This window comes from Poecilia latipinna, unplaced genomic scaffold (genome assembly GCF_001443285.1).
Source record: "Poecilia latipinna isolate Pla-1442-1.1 unplaced genomic scaffold, P_latipinna-1.0 Scaffold270, whole genome shotgun sequence".
Classification (NCBI taxonomy): domain Eukaryota; kingdom Metazoa; phylum Chordata; class Actinopteri; order Cyprinodontiformes; family Poeciliidae; genus Poecilia; species Poecilia latipinna.
Window position 1 is genome coordinate 173,559 of NW_015112886.1, and position 17,246 is coordinate 190,804.

Here is a 17,246-nt window from a genome sequence, read left to right on the forward strand (position 1 = left end):
ATGTTTCCCGAAAAGGGGGGCAAGTCGGAGCGAATTGCTTTGGGGTTTTCTCACACCCCCAAAAAAAAAAAAAAAAAAAAAAAAAAAGAAACCACAAAAATCATGGGGGTTCAAACAAAGCATGGGGAATTAATCGCATAGTTTATGACTGCTCTAAGTGCTAATCATTTATACAGAGAAAGAGGGAAGAAAGTGACAGGAAACGGTAAAACAAATAATGCACAGACATTGAAGAAATTTGTCATTTCCAATCCTTAGCATTATGAATTGATCTGAAGTGCTGATGAGTTTCTACTCCTGAAATGAGTACAATTATTTTTTTTCAGCAGTTGAAGTCAATGGCCCACATAAGCACTGACCCAATGTTGATACTTCTCCATCTTTTCCCTCAACTTTTCAAGCCTCTGCGTGCTTGAAAGTACGCAGCGGCTTTGGCCTCTGTGTGTTGCTTCTGGCTGCAACCGAAGCTCCTTTCACCATAAAACCACTCGGATGAGTCTGTCATTTTGCCGCCATTGCTGGCTCTCACTAAGTCAAGCTAAATTGTTGTAATGCAACCCCCTCTTGTGCTTTTTTTTTTAAGCGTACTGACGTTTTGAAACCAGAAGTCTGACATTGCAACACAACAGCTTCTGTGCCCTCTCTGTTCAGTTCTGTGAATTCTTCCTCTGTTAACGTCAAGGCTCACAAACAGTTTTTCTCCAATTTCATGTCGGTGTCTCTCACACGGACCATCAAAGTGGGATAAAGGCAACAGTTCTGCCTGTAACAGGTTGTTCAAAAGTGGCTTGAATGAAGGAAAATTGCAAGTATCATCTGCAGAAGGTCTAACTAGAGATAGAGGAATACCCATAGGCATCAACGTGGATAGCTGGGGGAAAAAGTTGTATTTAGAACAAAGTGGCATCAACGGTGGTAACATGAAATGAGAAAACAAACTGAAAAGGAAACCATGATTTTGTAAACAACTTTTGCGCCTCATTTTAGATTAGTTACGTTTTTATATTTCTAAAAAGTTTTACACAATCACTGTGAGTGCCTTTGAATTAAAACAATTTGACGTGTGCATTGGTCACTCTAATCAAAGTTCAAGACATTGAGAGAGTGCAGTCTTACAAATATCTTGGGACAGTTAAAGATGGTAAACTAAACCTTTAAACCAATTTTGACACAGTGTGCAAAAAGGCCCATCAGCATCGTTTCCAAGAAGACTCTGACATTTTAGTATTGACCAAACCACAATGACCATAATGACCATGCGTTTTTTGAGTCGGTTTTATCCTTCTCCTTGGTGTCATGCTGTGATCAAGCAACACTGAGATAAGGCAGTTCTCCTCAGCAGATTGTTAAAACCTCAGTATTGTGGGAAATCGTCTTTTTTTTAACTTTACATCATGTTATAATCTTATTCTCTCATCAAAAACATACCTGGATTTTCCACGGCAGCCATTTTTTTCTATCCAAAACACCTGCGTGGACCCAGCGCCGCTTTCCGGGTGCAGCTTCTCCTCAGAGCTGCAGTTTCCAAAGTTCTGAGTTTCTGCCTCACAGAACAGCCCTCCTCTGCCACTCCCCCAGCCAGTTCCTTCAGATTAGCCAGCAGCACTTAGCAAACACCTGGTGGAGTATTTGAATGACTGTGCCTGGGCAAGTTGCAAAGAAACACCCTTTTTGAAGCCATCTACAAGTTCCTGTTGTGTGTGTTTGAAAAGGGTGGAACTAGCCAAGGTGATGCGAACACGGGCAAAGGAAATTGAAGTCAAACTGCTTCTGTTCGCTATCCAGAGGACGACAAACTTTGAGGGTTTGCTGGCCAAGCGCTTCACAGGATGCACCTTAACGGACACACCTGGGGTAAGAAAAGTTTCCACAGTCACAATAAAAACTCTGTCTGCTTAATCCAAACACTATTATTTCCTCAGAAAAGGAGTGTCCAACTTGAATATTCAATCAAAAGACAAATGCACTGTTTACTCACAGTAATGTTACATCAGAAAGTAATGCAAACACTAATGCCATCATTTTTACAAAGTAAGAAACGTGTGTTCAGGCGTTGTTGATATAGCATGTTATCCAATATGTGTCGGCCAAATAGTTGGTCACATGTTGGCTTTGTCTGTGTACTATGACTTTCTTCCTCCCATAAAGCCAAATGTGTTGTGTGCAATTAATGGCTCTACTGTCCACAGATTTTCCTGTCTGTGCTGAGGATCTTTTCAGCTCCTCCAGAGTTATCGCTCTGATTAATCCCCCCTTTAGCCCAGCCAAACAGATTAGAGAAGTCTTGTTAGGGTCCACTTTCAGATGGTAGATTGAACATTGCTCTGTAGCAGGTTCAAAGCTTGAGATACTTTTGTTTAAAATCTAACTCTGCCTTAACGTTCTCCCTAATCTGTCTGCTTTCTTGATATTTATGATGCTGTTTGTTCACTGATTTTCTCTAACAAACCCCTAAGGCCTTCATTGAACAGATATTGTATACTGAGGTGACTTGTGAAGGCATTTGCTTGCATTAGTTTACATTTAAAAAAAAACAAAAAACTTGTGCACACAACACTTTTCAGATTGAATGAATCTGTAAAATCCCGTATGTTTTTTTATTTTATTTTATTATTATTAACTTTTTTTGCACTGGAAAAGTGTTGAAATGAAATAGCTGTTTTTACCTTTCAATTCTGTTCTCATCCTCAACATTTTTGACGCCTGAAGACACCTTTTAATCCAGGTCATGTCTTTTGCGTGAAGGGGGAAGTGACGGTTGCAGTGAAAACAGATAATGGGGGGCATGATTAGTTATGGCCAAGTAGGCCAACCTCGTCCTGACCTTATAGAGTTAAAGCTTCACAGAAGCCCTTTTTGTCTGCAGTGAACTCACTTCAGACCCATGCCCAGTAAGCTGTGTGTTTCGGCCAGTAATTTAGTGGAGTTGAATTATATAAATCTATGATTAAAGCACCACAGCAAGTGATCTGTCGGAAACCTTGACTATTCCAACTACAATGAAATCTTGTCTTTACAAAATGTGCATTAGAGATTAGTACAGAGGTTGTGTTATATATTTTTACAGCAGCAGAAGAGACCAAATAGCCCACTAGATCAAACTAACCCATTTTTAGAGGACGATCCGGGGGAAGATGCGGGATCAGAAAAGGATGAAGATCTTGCTAAGGTAAGTTGAAGTCACTTAAAATTTATAGCAACTTCAAAAGAGTCGGATCGCTGAACACGTTTTGAATCTTCTGTTTTTTTTCAGCCGAGGAAGCCCAAAGCCCCCGACAATCCATTCCATGGCATCATCTCCAAGTGTTTTGAGCCTCATCTCTACGTCTACATTGAGTCCCAAGACAAGTGAGCGACACTCATAACAGCCGAGGGCAATGAAGTGGGTTAGGGTGCAAACGCCAGATTTGAGAGCAGGTTGTATGTAAAGCTGGCCCGTGAATGCTTTTTGGACTCGCTGCTCATCAATCAGCCCCTTGTCCTGTTATTCTGCTTCACCTCCTCCTGCCTCTCGAGCTCTTGTTCCTCTGCATGCTTCTGTCTCCGCTGTGGCAGAAATGTTTCCCATTAGCTGCACAACCACAGAGACTGAAAGAAAGAGAGAGGGAGGGTGAATAAATGCTGTCACAGCAGATATGCCTGTTTTCTTTCCCACCTCTTTCTCCTTTCTTTCCTTTTTTTTTTCTTTAGATTGCCTCTTCTTTTGTCTGATTCATGTTTCAGTCTTTTCTATTTTCTCATTTAAAAAAAATAAAAATATATATTCTTTTGTTGCTTATTTCTGCACTTTTAGTTTTTGAACAACCACCTCTGCAAATTTTAACCACAAAACTTCAGTTCCCTTTCAGTCCGTCCCCCTCCTTAATTCTGCCAATATTTTCTGTAACCGGAAAGAGTCATATGCAAATCTGAGGAGCCTAAAATGCTGTTTGTCCTGTCCAAAGGGGACAGGATTGACCCATAAGGCAGCTACAGCTACAACCTCATTTCAGTTCAGTCCAAAAAGCAGAGGCCAAATCAGCTTGTACCCAGTGGGACGTTGCTGAGGAGAACAGTGGCCTGCTTGTTATGTCCTTGGCTTTATTTGCCTGATTCAGGAGAACTGGGCCACAACAACTGGCAGCACAGAAAATTTGGCACAAGTAACACTTTCTTGTATATTTATCCAGTTGGCTCTCAGCCTCTCTGCTTGTTATTTATTTATAAGGACTCATCATATGTCTTTAATGTTTTTATATAATTAATTCATTTCATTTGAAATGGCCCTAATTTTGCTGCTTACGTGTGTGTGTGTGTGCGTGCGTGCGTGCGTGCGTGTGTGTGTGTGTGTGTGTGTGTGTGTGTGTGTGTGTGTGTGTGTGTGTGTTTGTGTGTGTGTGTGTGTCTTTAAAACCTGTGTGGCTTTGGCTAACTGTCTCTTTATCTGCAGGAACCTTGGAGAATTGATTGACCGTTTTGTGGCTGATTTCCGAGCACAAGGCCCACCCAAGGCAGGGACCGAGGAGGGTGGCGCCGTGCTGCCCAGCTGTGCCGACCTCTTCGTTTACTACAAGAAGTGTATGGTCCAGTGTTCCCATCTGAGCACTGGGGAACCCATGATCGCCCTCACAACAATCTTCCAGAAGTTCCTCAGAGAATACGCCTGGAAAATCCTTTCTGGCAACCTGCCAAAGTGAGAGCGCTTTATTTAATGTTTTGTTTGTTTGTTTGATCAATTAAAAAAAATGTCTGGAGAAACTTTAAGAAATCAGCTGATAAACCAAATCCGATCATTTTCAGCTCAACTTTGTCTGACCGGTGACCGTTCAGGCGAGAACTCAGAAATATAATCACTGAGTGTAAGACACCTGAATGCTGTAAATGGCAACACTCTTCAGTGTGGATGCGGTTACCAATGAGCATTCAAAATCAGGCATATTCTGCATGAGTTAGCGTTCCACCTAGGCTACAAGAGACAAAGATCTGATGACAAGAAAGTGGATCTGTTTAATCATTTTAGTTCTTCAACTTCTGTCCATAATGAAATATGGAAGATTTGGAAATCTTAGAAGTGTTTTGGTAAAACTAGCCATCCTTATCATGCTAATCACTAATATAAGATATTAGAAACATAAAAATATTAACTCTGTAACTTCAAAGCAAACCTTGAGTAATCATACACAGTACTTTGAATAACTATGTGCATGCAGATTTCTTCTGCTTTTGCTTTTCGATCACACTTAAATGTTCCAGGTCAGTGATTAATATGAAAATATTATTTAAACACATAAAACGTGGCCCTGTGTGATAAAGAGATTATCCCTTAAACCTAATAACTGCTTGTGTCGCCCTTGGGGGCAGCAGCTGACATGAAGTATTTGCTTAACTAGGGTTTGACCAGCACTGAGTGTTTTACATCGCTTTATTAGAATTCGGGTCCAAACATGAATGGTCTTCTTGAGGTAATGTGGTGGCACAATACTTACAATGGAACTGAAGTTCAGGCTTTGACTGGGAAAAGCCAGAATCTTTGTCGGGCTTCCAGTCATTTCTCTGCTGCATAACTCAAATACCTCCACCATATTTGACTGTCAGCATGATGTTCATTTTCTCAAATTCTGTGTTAGTTTTATTCCAGATGCAGCGGGACAGCCATTTTCCAAAAAGTTAAGGATCATTGAGGTTACTTGTTTCAGATATAAGATGGGCCTTTGTGTGCTTCAGTGGTATTAGCGCTGAAACTGTATTTAAATCAGGATATGAGGCGACGCGTTGACAGTTCCTACTTCACATTGTGAGAAAGGTTTGATTTAAGTGAAAACTTGATTCTATGGGTTTGGTGTTAATCAAATTGAACCAGAAAATGGGATTAATCTGGTAGTTTGTGATTTTAGCTGTCAGAGGTGGGTAGAGTAGCCAAAACTTGTCCTCAGCAGCTGCTTTACCTAAATATATGTTTATTCAAGTAGAAGTAAAAAGTAGTCATTCAAAAATGATTCCAGTCGAAGTATTTGCTAACTAGGCTGCTCAAACAGTAAATGGCTGTCTGATCTTAACCTCTGACCTAATTTGTAAAAAAAAAAAAAAAAAAAACAAAATTAATCAGAGAAACTTTTAAAAAAAAGTACAAACTCTGACATTTGAAAGATTGCAATAAAAAATTATTAGTTTAAAATATTATTCGAGTAAAAGTAAAGTGTATGGTGCACTAAAAATACTCAGTTGTTTTTTTTTTTTTTTTTTCAAAAAAGTTACAAAAATAAATGAACTAATTACTAAACACTTCTCAAAGCTATTATATTTTCTATATAAGCTACTCCATTGGTCTCCAACCCTGGTTCTCGAGATCTTCTGTCCTGTGGGTTTTAGCTTCACATCAGGATATTAGATATTTGAGACACAGCTGACTCAAATGACTAAGTTATACATAATAACAACTACCTCACTATGGGTTTTGGGCAGGTTTTGATTGGAGTGCATTTATAATGACACTTCATTCAATTAGGATAACTCATGGCTGCAGCTTTTTTTTTTTAAAAACTCTTGTTTAGCTTTAACAGTTAACATAATGATGACTACAAAACTTCAGTAAACAACTTGTTAAACAAAACACCTCAAATGCTGTTTAGAACTGAATTTGCGCCCACACTGTAAAAAAGCCAAGCTTTGGGAATTTGCAATTTTCTAGATGGTAACAAACTCATTTGTTTGAGCCTGCCACGCCCGTGTTTGTTCATTCTTTTTGGCAAATTGCAGGCCTGGTTTGCAGTTATATGTGAAACCACCATGTTCTGTCTTCACTGCGTTTGAGGGATAAGGGATGGCATGCCATGAGCGATCTGGAGTTGGTTATGTTGTGGCAAAGCCTAATATGCTACCAGCGAAAACATCTTTGGCTCATTGGCCACATCAGAAATCATCCCCAGCTAGGCTGTGGTGCACACACACTCGCATACACACACACACACCCGGACTGAGATATTCCTGCACCCTAATTACAGCATTGTGTTTGCAACTAATGCATGCCATATTCTGAGCCGTATACAAATACTGTCATGGATGCACTGAGACTCTTTAGAAATCCACACACTTGCAGACACCCATCAAGTGGGGGTGTGCTGTGAATTTGTTTTGTGAGGTTTTGAAAGGGGCCCTCAAAAGGAGCTTGAACTATGTTGTGGTTTTGCCCACGTCTGTGTTATGACGTTTATTAATATTGTGTCGCCAGTGTGGCCTCTTTGGACCCCGTTTTTTTTGCATCTGTGTATAATTATGTCCCTTGTGGCCAAGTTATTAAAAAATGTCATTTTTACCTGTAGTTAAAAAAAATATTTATATATTTTTGAGACATTAGAAGAAAGAGAGGGCAATGTAGCGTGTAATAGGGGGTGGGGGATCTTTGGTTTGACATTAACTATTAAACATCTTGTTGTGGAAATGTTCACAATGGGAAACCATCTTTATACTCAAGACTAACAGCACAAGAATTATTTTTTTTTATAGTTCCATTAGACAAAATAATATTGAGTTAATTTCCTAAATAGGATGTTGTATTATTCCAAAATTAAGCAAAAATCCCCCTGAAATTACCAACAAAATCTTTATTACATGATTTTCTTCATAAAACACTGATGCATTCATGGAGGAATATCTTTCATTTTGTCAAGATCAGTTTAATCTGGGAAATTATTATGTTTCTAAAACTAAATATGTGTTTTCTGACTGTACTCTCATCTAGCATTTCTAACACATTAGTTAGTTTCTACAGTCAGTAGTCCAGAGATTGGAGTTGGCGGTTTCTGGTTTGATTGCCTCTGATCTGTGATTGTCAGATGGAAGAAAAATAATCCAAAGGAAATTGTCACTGGTCAGGATATCAAAACCCGTCATTGTAGATTTAATTAAAAATACTGAATTGCTTAAAATAAATGACCTAAACAGGCAGAAAACTTTTCATTCTATGTAAATATGGACTTAGTTATAGCTTTGGTTTCCTCAGTAAAAGACTTAATGACAATTATTTCAATGCAAATGTTACTACAAGTAAGTTCAGCCCTAAAACACATGCAGCTTTTTCTGCATTACTTTAACTCAATTGCAGTTTTACAAAATATATGTCATTCTTCATTAGTAAAGAGGACTTGAACCTTGAAATTAGTTTGTATTGTTTATTTACAAAAAAATGTACTTCACCTGAAAAAAAAAAAATTACATTTGGCAGAGGCTAGAATTTTAAAAAAAGGAAACTCGTGGTAAAGCCGACCCCCATCTCAGGAAACTGCAGTGTTTCCTCTCCAGCTCGGCCTCAAATTGATTAACAATCAGCATACATAAGCGGCTATTGTTGATTATTACTACTGAGCCCCAATATAAGCGAATCCGCAAATAATCTCTGCCGGTGTGCTCCAAATTAGCCACCTCTTCAGATCAACTCCACTGTTCGGTTTGCACAGCTGAACATTGCACTTACCTTTTTATCAACAACGGATGACAGTTCCACCAGCAGTTACAGTTGGACCCACCTAAAATGATAGGTTAGAAATGTTAGTACAATTTGATGGAGAGACTAATTATGAAGCTTTTTAAGTGGTTCACACCGAACATTTGTGCCGGTTTGACACCCTAAGTGCTTCACATGCTCCTGACAGAGGTTACCGGGGTTTGTCTCTGATGCAATGAGTGTGTGCTGAATAAGAGTTAAGGTCAAATACGATGTTTATTTTAGTTAAACAAAAAGACTTGCTGGCTGGAAAGGCTTCAGGTCATTTCAAACTCTTGTTTTATACTGATGTGCTGCCATTTTCTCCCAACCTTCTTGCCCTTTTGTATCCGTAAACGAATCATTTTGCTCCCACATTCTTAATAGTTGCGTATCAACTTGTTTCTCTTGTTACCTCAGCACTTCGATAACTTGTGAAGAATCATATGAACCCTGATACACTATTAGATTTATTTTCAAGCCAGTCTCGAGATCCATTATAACCTAAACATTCATTATCTATTAGGTGTAGACGTTTTGTGTGACAAGCTTAGTTTTTACTTTTTTTACCACTTCGTAATTTATGAATGTGGAGTTTTTGCCTGCCAGTCAATTTCTCAGGTTGTACATGCTTTGAGTAAAAAAAAAAAAAAAAAACTAATTCAAATAAATTAATAATGCTTTCTGAATCCTAATCCCTTTGCTTTTTTTGCTCTTTCTCTTTTTGCTGTTTTTTTTTTTCCCCCAACATGTCCAGATCCAGCAGTAACAGCGGGGGTCTCACCATCACCAGCCTGCTGAAGGAAAAAGAAGGCTATGAAGCAGCGAAGTTCAATGTAGATGAGCTCTGCCTGATCTGCAGCATCCTTAGTACTGCAGAATACTGTCTGGCCACCACGCAACAGGTATGTGGATAAATTATGGCTGGCATTTGCAGGACAGTTTATGCAAAGTTTCGTTTAATGCTATACGCAACCACGTTCAAGCCACCCCAGCTGAAGGGTTGTAAAGTGTTGTTGTGCGTTACATTTCTTGTGTATTTATGTTTCAGCTGGAGGAGAAGCTGAAGGAAAAAGTAGATAAGGTCCTGGTGGAGAGAATAAATCTGACTGGGGAGATGGACACTTTCAGCACGTAAGCATTTTTCAGTGAGCTGAGACACACTCGTCTTCTGTGCAACAACCACATTTTAATGTTTTCTGGGTTTTTTTTTTGTTTGTTTTTGTTTCTTTTTTACAGTGTGATCTCAAACAGTATCCAGCTGCTGGTTCAGGATCTCGACGCTGCCTGCGATCCCGCTCTGAGTGCTATGAGCAAGGTTTATAAAAACAGTCAGAGATTTAATAAAATTAAATCAAACAGCTGCCATTCATTAAGAGACAAACATATTTTTGCCTGTAGCTGTAATGTCAATAGATGTTACAACACTGCATTTCTGGTGGTTTTGTGAACTTATCGCTCCCACCCAGAAGCACATTATAATTCTGTCTTTGTCTGTAATGTAATTAGATTAAATGGATTGTCACATCATGTAAGCCGCGCGATTAGATGTGTTTGCGACCAGATCTTCTGCTCACTCTCTCTCTCTCTCCCCCCCCCCCTTGCGATCTGACCCTCAGATGCCGTGGCAGAGCGTGGAGCATGTGGGTGACCAGAGTCCTTACGTCACATCAATCATCATGCACATTAAGCAAAACGTGCCCATCATCAGAGACAACCTTGCCTCTACTCGAAAATACTTCACACAGTTTTGCATCAAGTTTACAAAGTATTACACACAGATGCACTTTTTCTTTTATTCTAAGCAAGGCGTTAAAGTTGTTAGAGCTAAATGTTTGTCACTTTTATCTTTCTTTTTTAGCTCTTTCATTCCTAAATTTATTAACCACTTGTTCAGATGTAAGCCTATCAGCATGGTGGGAGCCGAGCAGGTAGGTTTAATTTGCTCCAAGTTCTCTTGAGGTCATTTCCGCTGGGTGAGAATTTTACTGCGTGGCATTATAAGTTTATTTGGTCATTTTCCTCCACCAGCTCCTCCTGGATACACACTCCCTGAAGACGGTTTTGTTGGATCTTCCATCCATAGGCTCCCAGGTGCTCAGAAAGGCGCCTGCCAGTTACACCAAGATTGTAGTGAAAGGCATGACGCGTGCAGAGATGATACTTAAGGTGAGGAGTTGGGCTAAGGTACGGACGATCACTTGCTAGGCTTCTGTGCAGCAGCCCTATTCAGACGTATTCTCTTTCTCAAGTCGGTGTGTGTGTGGAAAAATTAAATGAGTGCAAGCTTTATTTAATGAATTTTGGAAAAACTCAGCCTCATCTCTTAATGCCACTGAGGATTAAACAACATAGGTTTCTTGGATAAACTCAGGATTGCTTTGCATCTGTTTGACTGACGGATTCTTAAGAGATCTTAAGTTTGACTCTATATACAAGACTGCCCAACTTAAACACAGTATTACTGATTTGCTGACCTTATAGGACACTTCACATTTTATGACATTTAACTTGGGTGGCTCAATCTGTGTTGGTCGTTTTTACAACCGGAGCTTTGGGTTGGTGCCCTTTAAAGGCTGGGCTCCTCAGATAAACCTTCTTACGTGTGTGGCCTGAAAAAGATTTTCTGTATTTCCGTTTAGTAGAGTTGACAGTAAAGAGCTGACATGTCCGGTTAAACATGTCAGCTCTTCACTGTCGGGTCTACTTATGTTAGACTTTCTTGTCTAACATAAGTAGAAAAAAAAAAAAAAAGTCTTTTAGACTTTTGACCACAAATAGACTGACAAAACGAAGTACAAGAGAGTGGAGGCAGAAGTTTTAGGTTTTAATGGTTTATTTCAACTGTTTTAATTTATAATGTAAAGTTTATGTATCACACAACTTCAATGAATTTTAAAGCAGAAATGTTGTGTTTGAATTTGAAATTATTTTTGGAAGTTTTGGTAACTCACACTGGGTTGATGTTATGCACAGGCTCCAATGCTAAATAAATACCGTACTCCTCCACTAATATTGGATGAATGTTCCTACGCAGACCGCACCAAAAACACATTTTTATTAACATAAAAAACTTCAAGTTCTGGCAATGTTCTTCAGAAATGGTCAGGCTCAATAAAATTGGTTGTTCTTGTATTTTCACCAAACCAACTTCTGGGCACTGTCCACAAATGTTCAGTAAGGTTGAGTTCCAGCTCATTCCAGGGACTTAAAGAGTAACTAAATCCCAAATCCACTATAATTTTGCAGGTAGTAGATTATTGAGTACTAGTAGAGTGGAGCCTGGACCTTTAGAGCCAGTGGAAAAAGCCCATAAATGTGTCCTTGAGATGCTATCTATATGTTTCTCTGCAAATGTTGACATTTTCTCAGAAATGTGTCGAGTTCTGCAATATTTTTCCTAAAACCATCTCAGTGCTGCCCTCTTTGGGCTGAGCAGTGTCTCCTTTCTGCAATGCACCAGCAAAACAGCCTCTCAGCCACGACGTAACTTGACATTTGCCGAAGTGATCATAAGCTTGTAAGTGTGACCTTTACTTCTCTAGACATGCTTCTTGTCACTGAGACTGATCCAATCTTTCTTGTCTAACCATGAAACTTTATTTCAGATGACATCTGGATGGTTGCAAATTTCAGTTGAATTGAAAGGTGTCGGCTTTATGTTTTTTATTTTCGCTCTGCATTTTCTTTGTTGTTTATTGTTTTTGATCCTTTCACCCTGACAAAAGAATTGTCTCAAATAAGTAAAAGCCCAGTATGGGTGACATTCATGCCCATGTTGACTCTACTAAACTGAATCACGGCTGCTTTTCCATTGATCGAGGTTCCACCATGGGAAGCAAGAACAGACCAAACAAACAGTTCTCCCCTCAGTGTTTGTGGTCGAACCACTGAGCCAGCTTTAAATGCTTGCCTCGAGTTAGTCACTTGAGCAGATTATCCACTGCGAGTTTATTTTTGGCAGAATAGCCCTTTAATTGTGTCTTTATCCCCTCTCACAATAGCACTTTATGAGCATGTTTCCACAAAATAGCTTATCTCACATGAGGCAAGAAGAAAACAGGACTGGAGCTGCACTGGTTTAATGAATGAGCAACAGGCCAAGACCAGGCATATACCTTTAAAACCAGCGTGTGGTTGTGCCTGTGAAAAGGTGTGCGTGTGTGTTTGTGTGTGTGTGAGTGTCTGCTCGTGACAACACCCTCCTCCCACACATGCAGTGCACCGCATTGCAAATTGGATGATGTTTCCAGCGAAGAGGGCAATCACAGGACAGACATTTTGCCTTTTCTCAGAATTACCTTATGAGGCTCTGGAGGACACCGGTATGTGGCGGCCACACACAAACCACGCCCTAATTAACCATCTCTGGGGTGTAGAGAAAGTCACATGCTCCCTTGATTTTTACTGGACTCCCAGGGGGGCTTCTTTCCTTCCTCGGGCTGGTCTTTCTTTGTGTTTACAGTGAGCCTGATCCGCTGTGATTGTGCTGCCTTAGCCCTTTTTGACTGGGAGACCAGGAGATAAGTGAGCCTGTCTTAGATGAAGGCCTTGTGGCACACTCGCGTCGTCTCAGACACCGACACAGACAAGCCCGCATGTCAGCCATTTCATATTTGGTTTTGTGTCGCCGTCTGTTCTCTGTGGTCTCTTTAAGCTTTGACATGGTCCTCTGCAGGAGTAGCCTAAATATATATAAATTATTTTCCATTCATCTCATCTGATTCAAATTTAACATATCTTCCCTTTTCGAGGTTGCATAAATTCATTCAAAGCGGCCCACTCCTTTTTTTTATATATATTTGATTGCCTGAAGGCCCAATTTAACTAGAATGGATCTATCCAGTTTCTGAAGAAGTCAGACGGAGATAAGGCTGCATACAGGCCTTAGATTGATTAAAGTGCATTACTCTGAAAGCAGGGTAGAAAATCTCATTGTGAAGGCTTGACATTATGTACGAGAAGAGATATAAGCAGAAAATCGTTAGTGCCAAGCGTTCTATAGGAGTACATTTTTTGCAACGGCAGATACAGAAAACAACCCAACTGACTGAAATACAGCAATGCTGCACATGTAATGTGTTAAACATTTTTTTCATGAGCGGCAGTATATTGGATTAAAATAGTTTCCAGGTCTGGAAAAAGCAAACTGTAATAAGTGCAATTCCAGAATTTCTCCCTCCTCCGTTCGTCGTTTCCTTCCGATTTAGAAATTTCTGCTAATAAGTTGTGGAGAAATGTTGGACTTTTGCTCTTAATATTCTGCTAAAAAGGGCTGAGGCACTGTGCGCCTTCAAAAGAGCAGGATTTTCACATGAAAAATGAGTGGGTACCTTGAGTATTTTATCAAAGCTAAACCAAGATAAAAGGATGATTTCTCAGTATTGTGGCAGGCTCTCCGGAAAGACTCAAGCACTGGTTTACTCCGATGATTTTTGGCTTTTGACTGAGAGGAAAGAGAAACTTGTGGCCTGTGGCCAGCATTTCAGCCATTGACTTTATGTAACATTGATGTTCCTCCCAGGTAATTGCTTCCACCTTGGGCTCAGACTTCTCAAAGACAAACCTATTGTAAGAAGGTCAACACAGGAATTCCTCTACCTTCACTCAGTGATGGTTTCAAATTGCACTTCAGGATGCTGTGGACTCGAATTAAATCCGGTTTACCCTTACAGTAAAGCTACAGTTTAGAGTGAGAGTTGCAGGAGCTTCACAAGTGTTTAATGCTTGTTGTGAGACAGTCACGGCTGCCGGCTCCACGTTTATTTAATTTCAGAGCAGCCAGTGCTTTATACTGAAGCAGTATTGTTTTAGGTTGTGTTTTATACCCTTGAGAGCATATGTAACTAATCCAGGGAGGTAAATTAGATTTACAAAAGTCTTGATCCCTTTTGTATGATATTCAAATCAGCTTTTCTAAGCATTAGCATTTATTCACCGTTGCATAAGTATGATCTGTTTTCATTTGGGAAATATCCGTTGCTACATGCTCTGAACTGTGCACTTTCTAATCTATTGCTTTATCTCCCTGCATCATTGTGTTTTCTGCAGCAAGACTGCTTGAGCTTAATGGATTGAAAACAAAGTTATAGAAAAAAGAAAGTTTTAATGTCATTAATGTAATGAGAAGCAACTACATACATCCTTGCTGCTTTAGTTGGATTTAAGTAAAATTAAGCAACAGTAGCAGTCAGGTACTGCAAATCAAATGCAATTGATTTACTGGTATCCAGCGATGTTCACTACGGTTTTCAAAGTTTGCAAGTGTGGAGTATACAGGTTTTTATAAGCACAATGCCAAGAAGGAATAGAAGCAATTGCTTGTTGCCGTCAACCTGGGAAGGGTCATGAGGACATTTCCACATAAGTTAATTTAATTACGACGAAGTTAATTTTACACTGAGAATGATTATTCACTTGTGTAATAACATTTAAGACAATTTTTCAAGGAGTGAACATCTCAGCGAAATCACCACAAGGTTAGATTGTGCAACACTCAGAAATTGCAAAACAAAAAAGCGCAGATCTCCATCTCAGACTCTGCAGGCTTTTGTTTGCATGTTAAAAGAGTCAGAACAGCACAATAAACAAATATAAATGCCAAATATTCCACCAAACAACAATGCATAGCCACAGGTCTCTAGTCTGAGTCCTGCTGGATTAATAGCAAGTTTTCAATTGGCCATGTCTTTATAAGTCCTGATCTTTAGTGTCATAGAGCAGGTGGAACAAACCCTGGATGTGAGTCACCAGAAATGTCTTTGTTTCAAGATTTTGAGTGGCATGATAGGAAAAAAAGACTAAAGTTTCAGGCCAGTTGAGGCACATGGGTCTATTGAAAAAACTAAACTGACCAATGTCCTTTGGACAGATGAAACTAAAGTTCACTTGTACAGCCAGAAAACAACTGTTTTGTTTGAAGAAGGCACATACACCTCATACCACTTAGGAAGCATGGTGATGGAGAAGCAATGAGTTGTACTTACTGGACATTGGCATGGGAGATTCACTGAATACACTTCAGACCCCACTGTATACCAAAGTATTTCAGAGTAAACGTGAGGCCATCTGTCCAACATCTAAAGCTTTGCAGGAATTAAGCTACTAACAGGACTGGGGTCGCAAGCACAGCAAAAACAAAAAAATCTCAATCAGGATGACTGACAAAGAGAGGACAAAGCCGTAAAAGATAAAGAATGTCCTGCTACAACAGAATAAGTAGGACTCTGATTCTGTGTGGGCTTGCCACTGCTGGATCACGGAAAGATTTGCGAAAGGGTTTACCAGACACATATTTACAGCAACCCCAGGGATCAGTGGAGCCTTGAATCCCCACCTGTAAAATGTCACTGAAAATGTCACTAAAACAGAGGACCAAAGAAAGACAAAGGTTTGCCACAAATACGAGTCGCAGTAATAGAAAAAAAAAAATAAAGCTTAAAAACCTTAGGGATGAGTAACGGTAGTAAGCCGTGATTAAGACAAATCGAGTGCAAAGATATGCAAGCGACAACACAAAATGTAAAGCTCCTGTCATTAAAGAAGCAGAAGCACTAGAGAAAGTTGAGTAAAGATCCCGTCTCCTAATAGCAGCTGTCAGATTCTTTGCTTTGAGCGTTAAAAAATGAATCTGTTTGGGCTCGCTGTGTTGTGAGCCAGAGCTCAGTTATGTTCAAAGAACATAAGACTCTCTCTGTCTGTCTGAGATGGCCTCTCCTGGCCTGCACAATGCCTGTGAGACGTGGCTGTTTTCCACACTCTCTCAGCCCAGCCCACCATAGCTCCAGCTTTCTTCTCTTCTTCTGAAGTTTTCTTTCTGGGGAGCATTTCAAAGGCAGCCCCATCTCCACCCCTGTCCAGGCTGAATTTTTCTCCATTTCTCGCTCTAACGTTTAATGCCCTTTTTTCATTCCTAACTCTTCCAATTTCTTTCCCTTTTTTATGTCCGCGGTCCCCGTCGGCCTTTCTCTTGGCCCGCTTCCAGGACAGTTGCAAAGTAAATCACTCAGTTAGCAGGTCCCGTAAGAAAACAGAGAATTCCAGGGAATCCTGAGCCTCTCCCGCCTGCTCTTCCCTCCATTCCTGTCCTGCTGTGATTCCTGTATGCTCCATGTGCAGCTCATGGATTTTAATATGCGTAAAAGATGCTAAGCTTGTGTTCATATATATAGCATGTTGTTGTTGGAATATTGAGGGGAGGATTTTGTGAACAGGTAGCTCTGTAGATGCTGTCAGTCACACTTTATTAAAGAATAAAGTAAAAAAAAAAGAAAAGAAAAGTAATTTTTGTGTCTGTTCATAACCCATATCAATTTTTATTTTGAAAAGATTTCTTGTGAAACTATTTCCTGTCCGCTCACGCATGATGTAACTGGTTTGCAAACGGTGAAAATGTAAGCGGTACGAAGAATAAATAAAACCAGAATCCTGACTTCACATGCAGCTTCTTTGACTTGGTTAAATCAAATGGTCCTGTGTGTGGAGCACCGAGGCCCCATGTGGGATTGCTCAAAGACCTCTTTTGTGGTCTTATGGTGGTTAATTGAGCAAGTGGAAAGGTTGAAAACTGCAATAAACTCTAAATGTTTCCACAGGTGGTGATGGCCCCACATGAACCACCGGTGGTGTTCGTTGATAACTACATCAAACTTCTGGCCGATGGCAACCCGGAGACCTTCCAAAAGATTTTGGATATGAAGGCAAGTTGGTTGGTTCTACCCATGTTTTAAATAAATTGTTGTTCTATTGTCCTAGTTTGTGATAATTCGTTCCAGTGACCTGAAAGGAG

The 17,246-nt window shown here is 39.9% G+C and overlaps 1 protein-coding gene across 2 annotated transcripts in view; it reads left to right on the top strand.

The window, feature by feature from the left end:
• vps53 (VPS53 subunit of GARP complex) overlaps nt 1–17,246 on the top strand; it is a 37,226-nt gene that overhangs the window by 17,632 nt on the left and 2,348 nt on the right. Inside the window, exons 11-21 of one of the 2 annotated variants that reach the window (XM_015033479.1) lie at nt 1,713–1,854; nt 3,071–3,169; nt 3,254–3,348; nt 4,430–4,672; nt 9,216–9,363; nt 9,510–9,592; nt 9,698–9,776; nt 10,078–10,226; nt 10,320–10,389; nt 10,490–10,627; nt 17,053–17,157. In XM_015033479.1, coding sequence (XP_014888965.1) covers nt 1,713–1,854; nt 3,071–3,169; nt 3,254–3,348; nt 4,430–4,672; nt 9,216–9,363; nt 9,510–9,592; nt 9,698–9,776; nt 10,078–10,226; nt 10,320–10,389; nt 10,490–10,627; nt 17,053–17,157 — 1,351 coding nt within the window. Of the gene's footprint in view, nt 1–1,712; nt 1,855–3,067; nt 3,170–3,253; nt 3,349–4,429; nt 4,673–9,215; nt 9,364–9,509; nt 9,593–9,697; nt 9,777–10,077; nt 10,227–10,319; nt 10,390–10,489; nt 10,628–17,052; nt 17,158–17,246 lie in introns of both variants that reach the window. The other variant, XM_015033478.1, reaches the window with a different exon arrangement.